This window comes from Netta rufina (genome assembly GCF_964035555.1).
Source record: "Netta rufina genome assembly, chromosome: 17".
Classification (NCBI taxonomy): domain Eukaryota; kingdom Metazoa; phylum Chordata; class Aves; order Anseriformes; family Anatidae; genus Netta; species Netta rufina.
In genome coordinates this window covers 3433721-3455473 of record NC_140141.1, presented here as the reverse complement: position 1 = coordinate 3455473, position 21753 = coordinate 3433721, and the positions used below count along the sequence as shown (strand labels likewise).

Genomic DNA, 21753 nt, shown 5'->3' with positions numbered 1-21753 from the left:
ATACTCCGGTGGAAAAGGCTGTGTTTTGATAGTTTCTAAATCATATCAAATATATTTTTTAATGTTGTTGAAAGATCGGGTTTTGCTATTTTTGCAACAAAGGTGTGAGTGTTTTGATTTAAACTGACCTTACGGTTTGGAGTATGTTTATATTTTAAAAATAAAAAATAAAATAATTAAAAAAAAAAAAAAAGCTTTTAACACAGAACATCTCAAAAACATCACTGGTTCAATTTAAGCAGAACATTTTGGGATAATTGGGGGCGGAGGGCTAGAGGTGACAAAGTGCCTGTGTTTCAGATAGTGAAAATATTTAAGATTTATGTTATTCTTGACAATTTAGGTCAGCAAAATTTCTGAAACATTTGAAAATTCTTTCATGATTCTTTCATGATAGGAAAATCCTTTCCAGTCCAGCCGCAGGTGTGTGGGGGTAGTCTGGAAGCCTATCTTTGATAGGCTTTGCTTTGAAAAATGAAAAAAAAATGAGATCGCTGACTTCTAAGAATTCCCGTGCTGGTATATCATAAACCATGGATATCTGCACCGTTTTAAAAACTCCTTCCATCTCATCTGTTGGCTTCATGCAGAAGAGAAGATCCGAAATCTGAAAGGTTATTTCTCTGTAGCGGTGCTCAGGTAGAGTTCAGAACTGGTTTTATGAAATATCAGGGTCCAGTTCCAGCATAAAAGTCCCCTTTTAGGATGTGCTGAATGTCCAGCTCTGAAGCGCTGCCCCTGGCAGAAACCACTGTAGAAATGCCAAGTGACAATCTGCTGGGCAAACAGAAAATGAAGGGACCTGCTGCCACATGCACGTTGTGGAGCTGATTCTTGGCATTTTCATACTGCTGGAAGATGTAGGCCGTGATTATACCTTTCAGCAAAGGACTGCCGAAGGTGCTGCAGGTTTCTGGAAAAGGATAAAACACCAATTTGCTGTGACACCATTGCCAGCTGTATGGTACTGGTCCCCTCTGGTGCTGCCTCCAGAGAGTGTGCTAACAATGAAGCCTCGGATTATTCCAAATCTCATTAACTGCTTGATTTTAGGGAAAGTTCTTAGAGATCACGGTCTGTCTTTCCAATTCAAGTTTTCTAAATTCAGAGAATTAACTGTGTCCTCATACCAATCCAACTTTATTTTTTACCTTTTAATTTTGAGAACATTTCTGCTAAATTAAATATCCTTGTGCAGTTGGCTTAGTAGAGTGAAATAACGTCATATGTAACCTTTTCTGTAGCTATACTGAAAGAAGCAATGAATAACCTCTACCATTAATTGCTTGTAGTTTGCACTTACCTTGTCTCCTAAAAGCACACACAGGAATGGCCACAGAATATTGGAATTTTGTTGCCATTTTTGGAAGTAATGAGTCATTAGTTGGTAAACACACATTTTCATAAAAATAAATAAATAAATAGAATATTTATATATTTATATATTTATATATATATATATATATAAATGGCTGAAGGTAACGTGGGGTTCTTTTCAGTTTACAGGGGACTAACTCCAAGGAGAGTTAGAGCCCTCCCTGCAATCAGTGAGGGCCTTGCAGATGGTTCAGCTGAGCATTAAACCCCGTGGTGGTGGTGAGCTCTGACATCCGCCGGGCAGACGTGGCACTAGTGCAAATGTCTGACATGCAGGGCTGCCAGCTGTGCCAGCACTGTGCTCTCTGTGTATTGCCATGACAGGAACTGATTGTCCCAGCAGTCCCTCAGCTGTACATCCTGCGTCAATGGTGACCAGGCTGCCAGGCTTTTGGGTGTGTGGTTTTTTTATTTGTTTGGTTTTTTTGTTTGTTTGTTTGTTTTTGTGTTTTTGTTGTTGTTGTTTTTTATTTGAAACTGTTTTGTGACCAAAAGGGCCAATCGTTTTGAAGGAATTTTACATTGCACTTTCTCACCTCCTACTTTCATTCCCAAAATGCCTGGTTTTTATCAAAAGTGTTTTTCTCCCTTTTTTTTTTTTTTTTTCCTCTTTGTCCTTCCTTTTTTTGGATGTCGTTAAATTTTTTTAAATATTTTGGATGAAGTTATTTTAAGAACTTTTCTGAGTTTTTCGGAAGCTGATTTTTTTTCTTTTTTAACCTCACAAAAATTTATACTTTGGACCTTCATCAGGAAGTAAAAATGGAAAAATCTACTTTCTCAGAAAGTTTCTTCTTGTTTGGCAACAATTCAGACATAGGGATCTATTAGCCTTTTAAAATCATGTTCCTGACCTTCATTTGCAGAACTTTGGTGATACATAGCTTTAGGTCATGGTAAACAAGTTATGGTCTCATCTTGGTTTTTCTTTGACAAATACAATATAATTTCTGACTATTTTATTTTATAATGTACAATATAGGTATAGTACAATGCTTATATTGTAGGACAGCCATATCTCAGGTGCACAGGAATAGCTAATAATTAGCGTAGGTAAATCATTGTAGCACAAACCACAAACATTATCATTCCATGTGTAATTCATCCCTGATGTGGGTACTTATTCTTCTTAATACTTAATATGTCTGTTTATAGAAAAGTTGATTGAGATAATTAGCAGTAAAAATGCTAAGGTAACACAGCTATGGTAACATTTATATTGCTATCAATTTTGTTTATAGCAGCCTAAAGAGCAATGCTGAAATTAAGTACAATTAGCAAATAAATTGAGTGTCTCTTGGAATTACTTGATCATGTCTTAAAATGTTGCACAGTGTGATGCTCGTGGAGGAAAAGCCAAATCCCTGGGCTGCGGCAGCTGCACTGAGCAGAGAAGCACACGAAGTAGAAGCCCATTTGCTTCTCTGCTCTTGCTGCTCATCAGCTGGAGCTGTTGCCCTGTTCCTGGGGCATCTTCTGAGCCTGTATCTACCTTACTTTCAGTGCAGCCTCTGCTGTTTGCCTAGAATAAAGGTTTGATGAGTGCAATGCCAGAAACAAAGCTTACTGTTAGGGATTTGCCTCTCCTTGGGGATCAAAAGGCTGAGTTTGCCTTTCAGTGATGTTGCACCCCTGCAGGGAGAGGCTCAGAGAGACCGTTTGACTCCCACATTCTCAGTAAATGAACCTTGAAACGCATATATGTAATTAATGCTGTCAAGTCAATATTAGAGTTAGGGAGTACTCTTACCGCAGAAGATAGCCAAAGATATGGAAGTTTGTCTCTGACTGCCTGAAATGTGATTCGGGGGATTTGGGCATCATTTTATGCTCATGGGTAAAAATAAATTCCCTTTGCTGCTTTACCTGTCTCTCACCACCAGTCGGGTAGGAGTGAAGCTCTCATATGTAACCATCTCTCCCATAGATGTTTTTGTTTCAAAAATGCTTCATATCAAAAGGTAGCAAGAAAAGCTCAGGTCTACATTATTGATGCCAGAGGCATCAGGCTTGGACTTTTTGGCAGCTGCGAAGATGAGATCCTGATCATCTGTAAGCTGAGCGTTTCACTGAGGATTAGTGGTTACCTCAGGTGTGGGTTTGAAGTGTCTGCAGGTTTGCTTCACACAGTAAAGCACTTTAAGAACTCTGTTTGATAAATGTTATATAAATGCATGTCATTATTTTTTGACATAATTTCTCAATTAGATGTGGAGAGAAATGGGTTAATACTGTTAAAAATGGGTTGTTCAATACAGTTTGGGGAATGAAAAGAGCAGGAGAATCAACCAGGTTCAGGGGCAACTGCCAACTCACCTCTCTCTCATCTGTTTTACACAGTAAAACCTTCTCCATCCTTTCATCTTTCATCATATTTCAAAGACTTCTTTTAGTCAGAGCAGACAGGCAATGGCTTTCCGAATCATGCATATCTTTCAATTCCATAACCAGCAGGGTAGCGCTCCTCATCCTCTTGATTAAGACACAAGACCTGAGCCTTCACCTAAATCTTATGTGACTACTGTAAACTACCGAGATCTTGGCCAGTTTTGGGTGCATGTATGTGGTTGTACTACTGAAACTCTTTTATTTTGTGTGAGATGAATCATTGGGATTGAAAGGGAGAGGAGAAAAGCTTTGCTCTTTACTTAACTGTGCACTGAAATGGATGAGGTGACAGTCACGTCCATGCCCCGCTGGACGGCAGCCAACCTCAGGGAGTGAAACAGGAGACCTCCTTTGGCTGGAAATGACCCGTAGTCAAGCAGCTGTGGTGTTCATCTGGAATGCAGATAAATGGTGGCACAACGATGTCCACCTGGTGTAACACAGGTATCTAACGGCCTCCTCGCCCCATGTGCTTTATCTCCAGTTCTCTTTCTCTAGCATTGGACATCACATCCTTACCAGGGAAACGCTTCCCACTTGTGCTAAAAGAGAAGTTAGGCATCCCCAGGAAAAAGAAGCAGTTATCCAGGGTGAATGAGCATTGTCACAGGAGGCAGAGTTTCCTTGAATATTTCCTATCTGTCTCCTTTGATAGAGGCTGTTTCCTTCCTTTTCTCTCTTTAACATATTTTCTCTTTAAAGAGCAAAATGGGGCTGGAAGGTACAGGAAAGAGGTGGCTGAATGTAAATGTAAGCAATCCAGCTGGCTGCAGATGGGGTGGTCGCACCACAGTGCAAATTCACGCTGCCTGCTGAGCACCGCAGGTCCTGGCTGACAGTGGGAGCATTATCTGGCCTGAGGCTGCTGCTGCTGTCTTTTTTTTTTTCTCCTCCCTGTTTTCTTCAAAGCCAGGTGACTGAGTTCCCTGTGGATTTCATATGGGGAGAATTAATCACTAGTAAATAACTATTTGTGTTGAATTTACAGATGAGCTAAACTGTTTCCTTTAATGTTGCAGTTTAGTACCTTTTCCTTTTCAGGTTTGCATGAGCACCAGCATTTGAAGGTAATAAATCCATTGCTCAGATAATGTATTTGCCCTTGGTACCAAAATACATAAATAAAAATTACAAGGTCATTAACCATATCAAGAGAAAGAAAAATGTGCTGTGCATTAAATAGCTGACTGCCAGGATGGGTTGGGCAAAAGGAGTATACTGAAGTGTACTGCTCATCTACCCTTCTGATCATGAAAATAAATTATTTTCTTTCTTTTTCTTAGCACTTCCCCTTTGCACTGGAAACCCTCAGCATATGCCAGTCCAAATTTATGAGCAGTGTGTTTTTTGGCGTATTTCATTTATCAAATGCAAATTCCTGTGGCCAATGATTGACTACAGGACTGCTCAGAAAGCAGCAAATAAGTATTATCTAACAATGTATTTAAAAAAAAAAAAAAAAAAAAAAACACAAACTGGAGGAGATGATTTTATCTGCCACTTCCCAAGCAATTTATCTTTGTCCCTGAGAAGGCAGGTTAGCTGCAGAACTGCCCCAGGTTTTTGTTCTGGAGCACATTTGGTCTGGAAATGGGCTCTTATGCTGAGTAAAAGGCAGCCTTGTAAAACAGGGGATCATTTCTTATATTTTAATATCTTTTATTTATTTCAACTAGGCAATAGTACTAGGTGCAGACCTGAGGGCATTGAACCACAAACGTCACTGACCCTGCGTGACTCCAAACCTCACCGATTCTTAGAGACAGCTCCTCTGTGTTTCCCACTATGGGGGTCAGAGAGTAAATAATCAACAAGAAAAAACTACCCCATGTTTGTACAGCAGTGTCCAGAAAGGCGGTACAGTCTCCACTTGGCCACTTTTATCTGTCCTCTTCAACCTGGGGGTAGCTGCACCAGGGAGGTTTCTCCCCGCCTGGGAAGGAGAGCAAGAAGCCAGCCTCACTGTTGCATTGTTGCATGCTCCTCTTCAAAGCTGAGAGCCAGGCATCACAAAGCACAGGGTAGGCAATATGTTTGCTGTCCTCACGTCCACTGCCAAGTGTGGCAGTGACCTCTGTTGCTAAATTGACACATTTAGGTTAATGGTTTTAGCAAAACATTCTGTGCTGATGCTCATGTCATATTCTTGGATAAAGTTTCCATGGGACATCCTGTGCTAATGTGGTAAGTCAGAGTGTGTTTCTTATTGAGGAAGGCAGGGCAAAGTGTGTTTGTGAAGGAGAACTGCTGTGCTGAAAAGCAGTGAAGCCTGCAGGGGCTAGGTTAGAATAATAATTATAACCGTCTCACAATCCAAGTCTGTTTCTATAATGAGGATGTAAGTATGTTTCCGTGCTTCTATCTGTTGGTGTTGTGCATGTAGATAGTGTTTCCTTTTCCTTCCTAAAGTCAATGTTCAAATCCTGTCATAAAAGGCTGTGGGGTGGAATAGGTCACCTAAGATGCTAATGTATGCTAAGTATGTAACATTAGGTTTTTATGGCAGTCACATTTAAGATATTGACAGTTTGTTAGTTGGTTTGGAGAGCTGATACAGTAACCCTCATACAGGAGCAAACACAGCCAGGTGATACAAATGATTTTTGTTGAATTTTCACTAACGAGAACAAGGTTAAACTAGTCTGTATGGTACAGGTTACCACCTTGCAATTTGTCTTCTTCCTAATGGTTCCAAGAACAGTGACGTTATGGGGAAGGACTTGGGTATTTATGACAACTACATCTTTGTACCTAACACAGCCAGCAGTATTCACCCCTTGTACTCATTTTTGTCAATTCAGGGCAGGAAGGGTTTCACCCTCACAGCAGGTAAGTCAGGCAGTCGTTATTCAGTAGTACCCATCTCCAACTAGAGAACAATGTATGTACATCATCTCAAAAGAAGCAGTCACATCACCTAAAAAAAATAAAATAAAAAATCATTCAGTTGACTTTCCTCAAACTCTCCCAGGTCTGGCAATGTGGAGGAAGCATGGAGGTGTTACCCTGTTCTCGTGTGGCACACATCGAACGCACAAAGAAACCCTACAACAATGACATCGATTACTATGCAAAGCGCAACGCCCTGCGGGCTGCTGAGGTCTGGATGGATGACTTCAAGTCGCATGTTTACATGGCATGGAACATCCCCATGGCAGTAAGTACAGGCCATGCTGTCTCCTGAACAAAGGCAGAAGTGTGGATACTTGTTCCTACTTAGCTCTTAGAGGTGAAGGATATTACTGCAATCATATACAGCACTCAAAAAACTGAAGGAAGAGTTCTGAGCTGGTGAATGCTCAGTACAGAGCTCTGTCATAAACTTGCTTCCTCTGTGTAAGTTTTGTTGTATGCTCAGGAGCAGTGACACAGACTTATAATTTAACTGGAGCACGATGTTTCAGGTTTATGCACTTCCTCAGAAGAAGTCATTAATTTAGGATGCCATTAAACTTGGAGGTGTTCATATGCTACAGTGGTGAGGACTGGAGAATTGTCCATAAATAAATATCATGATTCATCATGAGGCTCAGTGAACCTCACCAGCATAAAAAACAAAGTATGTGATAAAAGAATCACATGTTAACTAGCTTTATTGTCTACTGGCTGAGAGTGGCAATGTGGATGCATCCTGCTTCTTGCTGTGTGTATGAATTCTAGATTGTGTGGGGACCTCTAGTAATCTATGTAATCTAAATATTATATAAACTGTAGGTTCAATTTATTACTTGATTCTGTAAGTATATCACATGCTGCATCTCCACTGAGCATAATTCTTCAAGAGAAGAGATACATGTTATATCACAGTCAGGTGGAAGCTGATTGCTGTTGTATCCTTCAGTGGTATTTGTATCCAAATTATTCATGTGGAGGGGCATAGGGAGAGCAGCTGAAGGGAAGTGTACTCTGTTCTGTGACTAGTGATAACTTAACTAAAAAGTTAACCCTTATATGAGGGATTTGGCCAAAGATGATTGGTTTGAAGTAAATGGAAGCAGGCAATGCTCCTACCTGAGCAGGAAAGTATGCCAGTCCAGCTGTGTCTTTGTGAACATTCACAGTTACCACCCAGAGTCCAACAAAGTGGTGAGAGTCTTGGCAAAGACTTCACCAGATTTAGTTTTGTCCTAAATACCTACTTGTGCTCTGATACCTAGGTAATATATCAAATCCAATTTTTATTAATTTCTGTTGTGTTTTTAAAAACATATATATATCTAAAGGAGCAATTTTTCTCTTTTTCTGTACGTGATGCCTGAATATGTTAGATACTCAGAGACTTGAGTTTTACTTACTGTTGTTCAGTATTGGACATTCTGTATTGTGGTGAAAGTTAGATCTCTGAAGGTGTGTTTTGGTTGCTACTTCCGGCATGACAGGTAATTGCAGAGAATTATTTTCCCTTAACAAGGCAATACTGCCTAACTTCTTTCTCACACAAGACTTCCAGGATAGTAGAAGGAAGACAAAGAAGTGTTCATTTAAGCTTTTAGGGACATTTTGGCCGTGTCTGCATCCATTTGAACAAATGGTAACTTTCTAACAGGAAGATGAAAAAGAAGTAATCTTGGTAAATATGTTTACTTGATGCTTTCTGCAAACAAATTCTGAGAATAGAAAAGACATTTAAATAAGCATTTACACCAAAACATGATTTCCTTTAATCTCTCTGAGATTTCTTATTGATGCAATTTTATGCACTGCGCTATACAACAGTGCTTTAAAAAAAATAGACACATCTACATGAAATGGCATAAAATCAGCAGAAATATTGAACATTAAAATTTACTTTCCATAAAATAAACTGATTGATAAAATGTACAACATAAAAATAACCCCATTAGCTCTCAGGAAAAGGAAGCTAGCACGTTACTGTTCATAGTTATTCTACTGTAGTATTCAATCTCGATGATTCAAGTATTTTACTGGTCTAAGCCATAAGAAAAACCTTCTACAAGAGAACTAAAAACCTTTCTGCCTGGCTAAAAAGAATGTCCCTGCATACTAAATCCTGTGGGCATCTCATTTCTGAACCATCACACAGTAACCCAGACTTGATGACTTCAGCTAGTACAGAAGTAAGCACAGCATTTTCATAGCTGCTCAATTTGCCGCTCTTGTGATTTGTAGAAATAGCCCAGTAAAAAAGGTGTTGTATTCCTTCATTGTGGAATAGGGATGAAGGGAGACGAGTAAAATACATGTGTTGCAGCATACCAAAACCCATCCAAATTAACCATTTCATAACTCACACCATCTTTTCCACATTTGGCTCCCTTCTAAGTTACTGAGGATCTGTGCATAATGTGTATCCTGATTTGCGGATGATCATTGGACATATCAGAAAAGTTGTGTTCCCATACCCCCTCTTCATCAACAGGCAGCATAGCTTTCCTGTAGTTTACCTGTAGTTTTGTACACCCCTACTTATGATCTATTCCTTGGTAATTTTTATTATAAAGAAATCTTATATTGAATGATTTCTTGTACTGAGTGCTTCTGAGAATTGCTGTCCTTCCGTGTAGCCCAAAGTAGAATGTAAATTAACATTCATTTGAATGGATGCTACGTAGAGAGCTCATGACAAAGTACGCATCAGCAAGCAGCAGTGAGCACAGCAATCTCTTTATGTGGCAAATGGAAAAACCTGTTCAGTATTACACTTGTATTCTCTCCTGAAAACAAGGCATCTGTTGGGGATTCTAATAAACCCCAAGCTAAGATTTCCTGCTGTCTTGTAACCCTGCATTAGACATAATTTGTAAAACACACATTTCCTCCAGAAAGATTTCTGTATGAGGCACTTAAGATAGATCCCCAGTTTCAGTCCATTTGATTCTTATAATGCTGGAAAAACAAATTAGAAGAGGTAAGTTCTTGTCTGGAAGTTGAACTATGATAATTTATGCTGGCTTACATCTAGACAGTAACTGACCTGGCCTTTCTGAAATGGCTGGTTTTGATCGTATTGATTTGATTCTTTCAGCCTATGTTTTTCCTGGAACTTTTTATTCAAACATGAATTAAATTCTGAAATAGAATTGCAAAGGTTTTGAGTTTAACTGCATTTTATAGCTTAAGTCTGCAAACGAGCACCAGTTCCTATAAAAATTGAATGTTGGTCTATGCAAATGCTTAATGGAGCTTAATGACTTTTTGAGCAACTCTGCCTCAAAGTTTTAACAGGTCTGTTTTGTTCTCATTTACATTAGCGAATAGCCAGGACTGTTACTAGAGTAAACGATGATCAAGCTGCTGTCTCTTAGATCAGAATTAGAGCTAAAATCCTGATGAATCTGGAAGCAAAGGAGTACAGGTTTGATTGCAAACACTTAGAATTGTTGTATTTTCACAACATTCATACTGGTTTTTTAGTTAGATTTATGTTTTGTTTTGGACTTTTTTTTTTTTGCTTGTTTGTTATCCTTTTTCCACTGACTTTCATTAATATTTATTGTCTACTCTCAGCAGCAGCTGTTTGATGAGCTGCTACTTACAAAAGAGCAAGTACAGAGGGAAATGCAGCTTGGTATACAATTGAACTCCAATTTGGTTTCGGTAAAGAAAACAACTGTAAAGTCAATGTGGTGACATTTCTTTATTCTCTTTCCACTTTGTAGAACCCAGGAGTTGATTTTGGAGATGTTTCTGAAAGAATAGCTCTACGACAGAGACTGCAGTGCCGGAGTTTTAAGTGGTACTTGGAGAACGTCTATCCTGAAATGAGGGTTTATAATAATACAGTCACTTATGGAGAGGTACTGTATGTCTTTGAAAATACATCATGGCTGCATTACAGAAATCCTTTCATCTTAGTGGTGGGTATCAGGATGTACAGAGCAATTTCAAGTCAGCATGGTAGTAGCAACACAAATGCTCTCACCTACTTCTAATCAACGCTGGGAAGTGTGGCTTTGAGAAGCATTGTCCCTCCCATTGGGATGTATCAGATGAAATCATTCTCACTAACAATAATGTGCAACCACCTTGGCTTTCATTTTAAAATAGAGCAGCTCTGAGAACATGAATTTGAGGTCATATTTTCCCAAATAGGATGCCACAGACATGAACAAAACATCATCAGTCAAGAGAGCTGAAATAATTGCTGCTGATAAGAACTGTTAAATTTACTGAATTATTTTTAGTAAAGAAACCCATTTCAGGTTTTGCCAAACTTATTTGAACGATTATATTCACTTCGTTAATTCATTTCTGCAAATCCTCCTTGTTAGCGATAAAAAAAATAAAAAAAAATGTTCCTGTTCAGATGAAGTTGAGGCTACCATTTGGCACATCTTTATCATAAAAAGGAGTCAGAGAAAAAAAATTCTGCTTTGTGCTCAGAATCTGGATTTTCATTTCCACCTGTGCATCAGTAATGAGTAAGACCCTAGAACACCTACTCTGAGATAGCTGAATGGACAGGTTAGTTAACCCTAATAAAATGCGGAATCCAAATGTGTTGGAAATGTGTAGATGTTTTGGTTCATCTCAGCTTTCTGGATCATTTCTTTCTCTTCTGTTAACCAATCAAAAATGCCATGTATGCTTGATCCAAATCTTTAAAGCAGTCAGATTTGCCTTCTGTATTATTTTTTAAGTCTGTCATATGCCTGTAGGGTAAAAGTGCTATAGGTTACATCTGTTAAATGGGGCAAAGTTTTAGGACCGCTCCTGTTGCGTAATGTTTTTAAGATTCTGTTTTAATTGTCTGCTTGAACTACAATTAAATCCAAATGCAATAAATTTTAACACAAGACAACTAAATGGACATTCCTCCTTTCTGTTCCAGTTGATTGACTTCATATAAAAATAAGTCAGGCACTTCAGATATTGATATAAAGTGCAAGTTTTATTGCATCCTAATATAACTATCCCTGGCAGTAACCAAGGAAAGACATTTAGTAAATTCAACAGGGGCTATTAGTAACTGTCAGTTCTGAAAATGCTGTTAACTGAGAAGCACATCGGCAGTACTGCCAATGTTATGTCAATTATACCAGACGGTTAGAAAGCTGGGCTCTAAAAAGAAGTTTGTTTCTGTTGAGTGGTTGCATAACAAAGTTATTGAGTCCAACAGGAAGTTCAGCGATGCAGGTATGTATTCATTAGAATGTATAATAAAATGGAGTCATACAAGCTTTTTAGCTAGTATAAATTGGCATAGTTCCCTTCCTGTCTTACATGGCCATAATGGAAAAAAAAAAAAAAAAAAGGATGCTTCATCCTAAATTATATCAAGCTTGCTATTAAATGTTTTCTCTTATGGCTATTTTTCCAGAGGAAAAGGTTTCTGAATTTTAAAGAGTTTAAGGAAAATAGATGTATCGAGTAGACATGAAACAGAATGAAACAATAGTAAAAATATATTTCCTAGTGACTCAATTCACGTTTTTAAAGCTGTCATAAAGCTGTCTTCATGTTCTTTAGCCTCTATACTACCTGAGTCATAAAATAAACTTACTGAAATTTAACTGCTAGTGAACCCCCTTATCCCATCAGATCGCCTGCTATGTTCATACACTATAATAGAAAGGATTATTTACTGATTTTTTCTGACACTTCATGAAGCAACTATTTCTGTGTTATTACAGTGGCCAGACAAATTGCTCACAGTCTAAACTAAAACTGACCTGTTGACTGTTCCAAAATGTGCATCTAAATAATTTCTTGTTTAAGAAACCTGTAAAATTTTTGTGTCCAAAATGTGTGTAATACTTCTAGCCTGAAGAGGAAGAAAGGTTTGTAATTTCATGAGAACTCCAACAGAGTTTTATAGACTTGTCTGCTTGTCTGGGAAGATGCATGAATTTTTGACTTGGTTGGTTCGCTGAACCCAATCTGTAAATACACTGAAAGCACTCCAGTGCTGCTTATCCTTGCTGTATCCTTTCACAATAATGTATGTCATTTCTGTACGTGGCAAGGTACTATAGTCTCAATTCAAATAAAATTGTTTCATTTTTTTTATTTTTATATACAAAATACAAGCAAGTAAAAGTTTGCAAAAGCCAACACAGCGGCAGGTTAGTTCTAATACTGTTTGGTGAAGTCACGTTTCCAGCACAGAGCATGAAAATTTATTTCTATACTAGGGTAATTTGGAGCAAAATTTGGCCTGGGTTTCTTAGTGTGAATTTAATGGGGTTTTGACCCTTAAATGATTGATGAAAATAAAACTGACCCAAGTTAATAATTTTATAAAGACAGCAGGTCAACCAAATAAGCTGTCTTTTCTTGGAGCAACTGTATTATTGGAGTCCTGACATACATGAAGAATAAGAACATGTTTCTCAGAGAAAATGAGAATGGTTTTATCTGTTATTTGTGTCAGTAGTTGTACTGCAACTAAGTGATGGCTAGATTGGACTTGCATCTTACAGAATAACATCTAATACAAATGTTTTCCTTCTGATTTGGTTATAGGTACGTAACAGCAAAGCTAGTGGCTACTGCTTAGATCAGGGAGCTGAAGAGGATGACAAAGCAATCCTTTATCCATGCCATGGAATGTCCTCTCAGGTAAATAATTAAAATTCTGTAATTAATGGGATACCTCAAGAAACTTCAAGAAATTTTCAGTTTGGCAGTATACCTCTGTGTTGCAAAGAAAAAATATTTGGCCTTATTGTAGTCTTTTTGGGTTCCGTTTCCCAGGTAGTTCAACGTGGGAATCTATACATTAAAGATGCTAATAAAGAAAACAGAAGAATCATAATTTTTTTTAGTAATGAGGAGATCCACTGACAAATAACAAATTCAGACAGTCTGAGCAAGCTCCTCTTCACATTATGACCTGACTTATTCTAGGAATAGTACCTTTTTATATTTATTGTTGGTTGATTCACTTGTTGTAGGCTCCTGTCAGAAGTGCTTTAGCAATACTCTGATGTGTTTCCCTGACTAGGCAGAAAGTTAATCACATATTTAACATCAACTTTGAAGCGAATTGAGAATATGTTTTTAAGTCAATACTTCTCTGAAATGGAACACTTTCTTTTTTGTCCGTCCCTCTGTGAATTATTTTCTTACAGATGTCTGGTGATTGCAAAATGACATCTCTTCTTTCCATTCTTTATAGTGATGTTCTTTTTATTGTTTTTATTTTTTTTTCAATACTAGTGGGATATTATTTAGTTCTAGGATTTGAGCTTCTTCTGAAATGTAATTTTGGTTTCATTTGAAGTACCATCTGAATCAAAACTACATTAATGAACGTTCTCATGCGTAAATAAACTCTGACCTTATCACAGATTTAACAATTATCTGAAGTTCACCCATACGTGTATTGGTTTGGAGTCCTGGCTCACACATCACTATGGAGGCATAACAGGAGTTGTGAAATATAAATATTGCCTATTGTCCTTAATTGCAAGCTGGTGAAGAGTCAAACCTCATTAGAGCAAAGTGGTTAGACAGTAATTCCTACTGACAAAATGTCCACCCTTAGCAGAATCATTATGGGACACTTGCCTGATGCTTTCATAGCAAAGACAGAAGGAACAGCCTATGAGTAAGGTAACAAAATTGTGTTGCTTAATTAGATGTAAATGAGTTTTCCAAGAAGACTCTAGTTAGAGATGTCAAAGCACTCAGAGAGTTCACTCTCTTGCTCCATTCTAATTCTGACCAGAAGGCTGCAAATTTAAGTCTTTCTCAAAAGTCCCTTTGCAACATCTAATCATCTCTTATCATGCTAGCATTGAGAGGAATAATGAAATAGATTATTCTGACTAACTCATTTTGCAGCTTAAGTGCTTAACCTGCTAGTTTGCCTCCATGGCTCCTGTTTTATAGCGTATGTTTTGACTTACAGAAGAAGAAAGTAGATGAGGGCATACAAGGTACTGTAAATTTATTTGAAAGGAGGTATGATGTGTTCAGCTTCTTCTGACTCATTCTTAAAATCTGGGGGCCTAAAGTAGCTCACCTCTCAGAGAACATCTAGCATTGACCAATTTCTTTCATCCCTTTCCAGCTGGCTTCAGGAAAAGCTTAAGGAACGGATTATTTTTCTTTCAGTAAGAAGCAATTACATTGCCTAGTAAATGATGCCTTTGGAATTTGGGACCCCTAGAGTAGACACTAGGAAGCTCTCCTCAGGTTTAAATAACAATACACAAGGTATGTGTATTTTGAAGAGTGTTCTCCAAAATTTTGAAGTTGGGTATTGACCAATTAAATCTCTTCTGGCTCACTTCTGCTATTGGTCTCCAGTATCCTGTCAATTTGAAATTCCCAAAAGAGCCTGAATGCTGTTTTTAGACTTGAAATTGCAGCCATGAGCTACAGCCCTCCTGTACTTGCGTCTTATAAAAGCATAGAAAGTCATTATTCCCAAATCCTTCAAAGCATTCCCTGCATGTAAGAATTATAAAAGTATGAGAAAGGCAAGAAGTTATTCTACCAAATCATCCTGCAGCACTTTCAATTTCCTTTTTTTTTTTTTAATAAAATTAAAAAAAAATAATAAAAAAATGTTTTCACTCAGTAAGAAACACCAGGCAGAAGGCAAAGTTGATGTTAGATAAAACAGTTGAGTATTTCACAGACAGGTATAGGTTGGAGTCACTCAGATGCAGCCAAGTTAATTAATGATTACACAGCTGGAAAAGTTCTATCATCTCACCAGAATTTACAAAATTAATTCAGTAGGAAAACCACAGCTGCACAAACCCTAATCAAGGATATTCAAGCATATAGCATGAAAGGTGTTGACAGCGAACTTTTTATTAAATAAACATTTTTAAGCCCCTCTCGTAATCAGCCTGCGTGAGCATAGTTGTCTGTTATATTTAACTTTCAGTTTCTGACATTTTTCATAACAAGTATAGGGCATAAGAGACCCTTGCTGCGTTGAGATTTACGTTAGTTTTACGTGCCTAGAGAAGTGCTTGGTGTGTTCTAGTGGTTTGAAAACTGCCCACTATTCACATACAGTCTTGTTTTTAATACTCTTCAATTCTGACAAGCAAATAAGCATGGATTTTAGTATGCCCATGTTTCCACTGAAACCAACAGAAGTCAGTCAGGTGTATAGAAAAAGCTGGGTTAGGCATAAGATTACTGTTCATTCTGTGTTATGATGCTCTTTTCTTCTGCTTCTTACCCTTCCATTTTCCTTGAATACTGCACACCTCTGAATGGTGTTGTCATGCAATACTACTGAAAAAAGAAAACCATTCCAGTCACTGCTCCATGAACAAAATGCCCTTCCCTATGTGTATTCCCGAGATCATGTTTTTACCACCATAAATCACATCTTTTCAACTGAAATCAGCTTTTAAATTACTTTACTCTGACTGGGATAACTCCTTTATGGATATCCTTGAATGTGCTTAGCCTGAGTTTATATCAATTTAGCTTCTTGAATTTGATTCATGTTAAAATGGTATAAGCCAACGGTTAGGAATATCCAAACAAGTTTTTTCATCCATCTAAGCTTATTTCAAAACTCACTTTACAGAGAAGTAGTGTCATTTTTATATTTATTCATGGGATCTGAAATTTGAGTCAAATCCCTTTCAGGGAAAAAAAAGGATTTGCAAATGCTGCTGGGAGGGCAATGGGAAACACCATCCATAGCCAGGAAAATATTCATTAAAAAAAAAAAAAAAAAAAAAAAGGAGTATATTGGGAGTCTTGAAGCACCTTGTTTCTGCACGTGGCTTGGATATACAATCATCTGTAATAGCCATTGGGTCTATAGCTCTGTACAATACCCTTTTATTTTAAAAACAGCTTAAAGAAATGAAAAAAAGAGCAAACCCCAAAGTTGGAATCTGTTGTTCTGGAAACTTCTTGCGCTGGTTATAGCGTACACACAGGGTTTTGAACCATCTGAGAGCAATTATACAGCCTCGGTGGAAGTATTCACCGCCTCAGAGTCTGTCTTGAGCGCTGTGATGTAGAGCTGATTATACAGTAGGTGAAAGAAGAGAACTTAACAAAATGGCATCTGGGGACAGAAGGGCTGGTGAGCGGCCTCTTTCTCCACCCTCCTCTCCTCCCTCTCACACCCAGAGAAAGCGGAGGCATGGCAGCCCTGGGAGCAAGAACTCCCCCGGCGCTGAGATCAAGCAGAAAGAAGGGAGATCTCCATGTTCGGCTTCCCGGAGCTCACAGCTACACAAACAGATGGAATAAAAGGACATGAAAGGCCTCGCTTAAGCTGTCGCCTGAGGGCCGGTATTTAACACGTTAGTCGGTAGGGCTGCGGTTTCCCAGAGTTGCAGGCTGGAGAGCACGTCTGATCGCTTACAGCAGGGTGGATGAGAAGGAAATTTCTTCACTTACAGGGAGCAGTGGATGACATTCCTTAACAAACGTGTGAGTTTGGTAGCTGTTTTCCTTGTGATCTGCGTGTCTTGTGCTGACAAGTGCTCTGGACGTTTAGGATGGTTCAGACTCTGATATAGCTCACTGTTTCAATTTGTGTCATCCTCCAGCTCACCTTAACCTGCAGGACTGAAAGATTGTTCAAAGGTTTTCTTTTGCTTGGAGAACAGGAATAAGAGAGAGGGGTTAAGTTCAATGTGGAAATCTACTGCATCCATCTGTGCGTTTCCTACAAAGTTAACTGTTGATTTGTACTTTTTTTTCACTTGACTGGAAATCAGCAGGGATGGATTCTTTGAAGTCAGATCTTTCAATTACAAGCTGACATTTACCTATCAGATTGATGCTCCTGGAGGATCACCTTCCGTAGGCATCACTGCTTACTGGTTTTTAATCGGATATGCTGGCTTTGGTAAACAAGCTTTGACACCTCTTCCATTCTGCTCAGATTTCAGAAAATTGAAAGAAAAAATATCCTACAGGGATAGAATCAGGATTAGAACTTGGAGTATTTAACACAGCACTTAGTTTCAGTGTCCTCTTTGTGGATCCTTCAGTTCTTCTGAGGTAAAAGAGAAAAAGGAAGCCAAGGTCCATCCTCACGTGAGGCGTAAAAAAGCATTTCTGTTCTGTAGCTTGCAATGTGTGGAAACGTAGAGGAATGTGTGGAAGTCTAAGGCTTTCAGCTCATCGAGATTTGCACTGAATGTTTTTGTTTGTTTGTTTTTAATGGGATTGGATATCCCTTAATAAAGGGGACTTTGCCATTTTGTCTTGGCTGACTAGCAATGGATGGGGCATGATGCATCATGCCCACAGTTCTAATGCAAATGCAGAGGTTGTTATTTCTTTTTCAATATGGTAGTGGCTCTTGAGATTGAATTTGAACACAGCAGGTGTAATTTTCACTATTTTATTGACTCTCTTCCTGTTTTCTAGACTACAGTAATAAGCAACTTACTTTAATGCTTATTTGCACAGTTTATATTGTCTCTATGAAGTGATGATACCAAGTCTTTGGAGGGTGGCATTATTAATCATATATTAGTATTTTGAACCCTAATTTCAGGTCTGCTTTTGCAGAAACACACACTAAAACTTTACGACATAATGTGGTTTGAAATGAGATAGTGGTTTGCATGGTTTTTTTTAGAATTTTCTTTTATTTTAGGATGACGGTAAGTTTTTATGACTGTTGGAACTCTCAGAAGAAAGTACAGATTCAGGAAAACTAAGTCCATGATAGTCTGTTTGTTTTATCATTGTACAGATATCAGTTTCCTGCACAAAGCCATCTTTTATTCTCCTGAGCTGTCACACAACTGCCACTTTCAATACTGAAGATAGTTGAGTAGAGTTATTGTTTCTGTTTGGGCCTTAGAAGTGGAAGACACTCTAGTTTCTGCTTTGACAGGCTTCTTTATAACACCGCCTTTCCCAAGTGCGTGGTTACTGTGATGTGGAGCACATCCAGTTCTGACTGCTGAGATTCTAAGGACAAAGAATGTTGCACACCACTTTAATATCTGTATATAAAATGTTGCTTGTTCTAAACCAGAGAAGGAAAACCGATCTGTCAGAGCAGGTAGCCTGTTATAAACGGTGGTTCTGATTATCTAGATGAGGCAAAGCCAACGAGGTTGCTAGCAGGTGTTTTTAGACCTGGAGATGTATAATAAAGATGGCAAGATGAACACATTTCCTAGCGAGTGTAATTTTCAGCAGTGCCTGCAGTTCATTTGAACTCTGCTGAGTAATCAGTGGATATTAGAAGCGTGAAATACACAGGCAGGTTTTACTTAAAAGCAAGTCCATTTGTCAGAGCCAGCAGTCCATTTGTATTTTGAATCATTTTGCTTCCTTGAGCTTCTTTTATATGTCCCTGGTATCCTTATGGAGAAAGGAGAAGAAAAAGGAAGTATTAGAGAGTATAGAGAGTGCCTCAACTAATGACATTGTGCATGTCAAGAAGATTCCTCCTGTAGTTACCCCTCTGCTTTCTCTGATGCAGGCTCTGTCCTAACTCTGCACCTCCCAGGGCTGCTCTGAACACAAGCAGCAGGTGGCAGAAATGAACACGTACTCGGTATGTGCCAAAGGGCAGCTGGTCTGGGACTGAGCAGACAGTGCTCTTCCTACAACCAGAAAGACATGATTATTCACAGCATGGTTCTTGTGAGGTTAACAAGGATGCGTGTAGAAAGCTAGATTCTAATCCAAGGGTTTTTGATTGACTCTTAATGATATCTCATGCACTGGTCAGTGGTGTCTGTTAAATGGCAGGCATTTTTGACCTGCCTTCCCCTTCTCGTTAAGTAATTCCAGCCATTTAAGAGCAGTAAGACAAGATGGACAGTGAATTTCCAGGGCGATAATTACATTTCTTCAGTGGCTTGGATCTTCACCCTGCAGCACCAAGCCTCACACCACACCAGCCATGTAGCTGACTCTGTTTTGCAGTCTTTGGGTGCTGCATTTGACTACTTCTAGGGTAAGAAGAGCAAAACACCATGCTGGTGGAACAACTCTGGATTTAAACACAGAAGCAAGAAGTAGCTACCTCTGACTGATAAGACTGATTGGAGGGGCATTCTAGGCATTCTACTGTACTATGTCTGCACTAAACAGAGCCCTTCTGAATGCTTCTTAGGGGGGCAGTTATCCACAGATAAGGAAAACAAGGAGAAATGTTGTGTTTCTGGTGCTGTGAATGACTTGAGGCAGGTGAAATGATCGCTTAAAATAGAACAAATATAACAATTACACTCCCTTTGTAAAAATTAACACCACTTGTTGTGTTGTACATGTTAAACTAATAGTGCCTGCTAAAACTTTTTCATTAAAAAATACATAAATGATCCAAAATAATAAATGGCTGTTACCTGAAGCATATTTCCAGCCAGTAGCATTTACCACCTCACCAAATTTCAGAACAGTTAAGGCTCATGCAAAACTGAAATATCAAAATGTGATTCTTTATTATGTAGGCCTGAAGGATATTTCAGCAAATTTATTTCCCTCATTATTTTTTTTTTCCTCTTGTATTTTTGGATACCGGATTTTTTCAGTAACATTTATTTACAAAACCTAATTAGGGCCGTTGCTATCAATAGCCTCTAACAGAGCTCTTAAGACCAACCCGCATGGCAAATTGACATTGTGTCCTTGCTGCATCAATTCCTGCTGAGTGGGTATGATCTGCATATTGATTACTTCTTTTTCTTGATTGCCCTTCTGCCCAAAATATTGGGTGGGGAGCATGAGTGTGAAAGCAGGGAATACTGCATCCTATACTGCGTCCTACTACAAGTTTCCCCTGGAAGGTCCCATGGGTGCCAGGACAGCCACCTGGCAGCAGGACAGTTGTGCTTGGGCAGGAGGTGGCAGCGGGCTCTGTGTCCCCAGGCCGGGGCACAGGGCTGGGATGAATGCCTCTCCTCCTTTCTCTTCCCCAGCTGGTCCGCTACAGCTCAGAAGGCGTCCTGCAGCTGGGGCCGCTGGGCTCCACGGCCTTTCTGCCTGACTCCAAATGCCTTGTCGACGACGGAAAGGGCAGGACGCCGACCCTGAAGAAGTGCGAAGACGTCCTGAGGCCAGCACAGAGGTTCTGGGATTTCACACAGGTACAGAATAGCTCGGGGAGCCATGCAGAGAGGAGCTGGGGAGAAATAGTGGCTTGGAGAATGTTGAATGAAAATCAAGGAGGTTTTAAAAGGGATGTTCTAGGAATGCCCTGATGCTTTCTCAGATTCCCCACACACACTTTTTCTAGGAATTCTCTGATTTATTTCCTAGAAATCCCCACTTACAACGTCTAGAAATAGTCTGATACGCTTTCCAGGCATTCCTCTCACCATGTGTTTTTCAGAAATGTTCTTACATTATCTCTAGGCATTTTGGGCTGTGTTTTCTAGGAATATCCTCTTACCTTTTTTATTAATCCTGTCCTTTACTCTTCAAGGGACGCATGCATACAGCCTTTGTGATCTTGTTATGCTGTTGAGAGATTTTCTGATATATTATTTAGTTCTTCTTTATATAAGGATTTTTCCAGGCATTTTATATTGCTTTCTATGAATTTACAGACCTAGCACTTTTTTTTGTTCAAGACTCTGTTTTGCTTTTTTATTTCTTCTTCTAACAATTTTTTTCTTTCCTTCAGAATGGTCCAATCATCAGCAGAGACACTGGCCGTTGTCTAGAAGTGGAAATGTCCAAGGATGCAAATTTTGGGCTCAGATTAGTCGTGCAAAGGTGCTCGGGGCAAAAATGGATGATTAGAAACTGGATAAAACACGGCCGACATTGACTGCTGGGGCTGAGAAGCTGCCTCTCCTGCCATTGCCCATTGCTCAGTGTGCCATATATTGCAAGGCATTTGTCTTAAAGCAAAACAGTTTGAACAGGACTTGGATCTAGGGAGTCCCCCATAGTTGGGCATTCAAAGGAGGGGGAAAAAAAAATAAGAAAAAATAAATAAAAGCAAACACATACATGCCCTATTTGACTGTTCCTTGCTCCGGTAGATGACCTGGGAAGCTTAAAAAGAGTTTTCTGTTGATTTGGAAATCTTTGGAAGAGCAGAAAACCATGGAAAAGTGTTTTCCTTAAGCTCTCCTAGGAGAATTATTAGACAGATGTTTCTATGAG

General features: G+C 38.9%; 1 protein-coding gene across 1 annotated transcript in view; it reads left to right on the top strand.

Moving 5' to 3' along the window:
• GALNT9 (polypeptide N-acetylgalactosaminyltransferase 9) overlaps nt 1–21412 on the top strand; it is a gene marked incomplete at both ends in the record, with an annotated part of 141789 nt that extends 120377 nt beyond the window's left edge. The window contains 5 exons of the mRNA XM_084297368.1: nt 6737–6922; nt 10386–10523; nt 13192–13287; nt 20559–20726; nt 21266–21412. Coding sequence (XP_084153494.1) covers nt 6737–6922; nt 10386–10523; nt 13192–13287; nt 20559–20726; nt 21266–21412 — 735 coding nt within the window. The remainder of the gene's footprint in view (nt 1–6736; nt 6923–10385; nt 10524–13191; nt 13288–20558; nt 20727–21265) is intronic.
• Nucleotides 21413–21753: the final 341 nt, after the last annotated feature.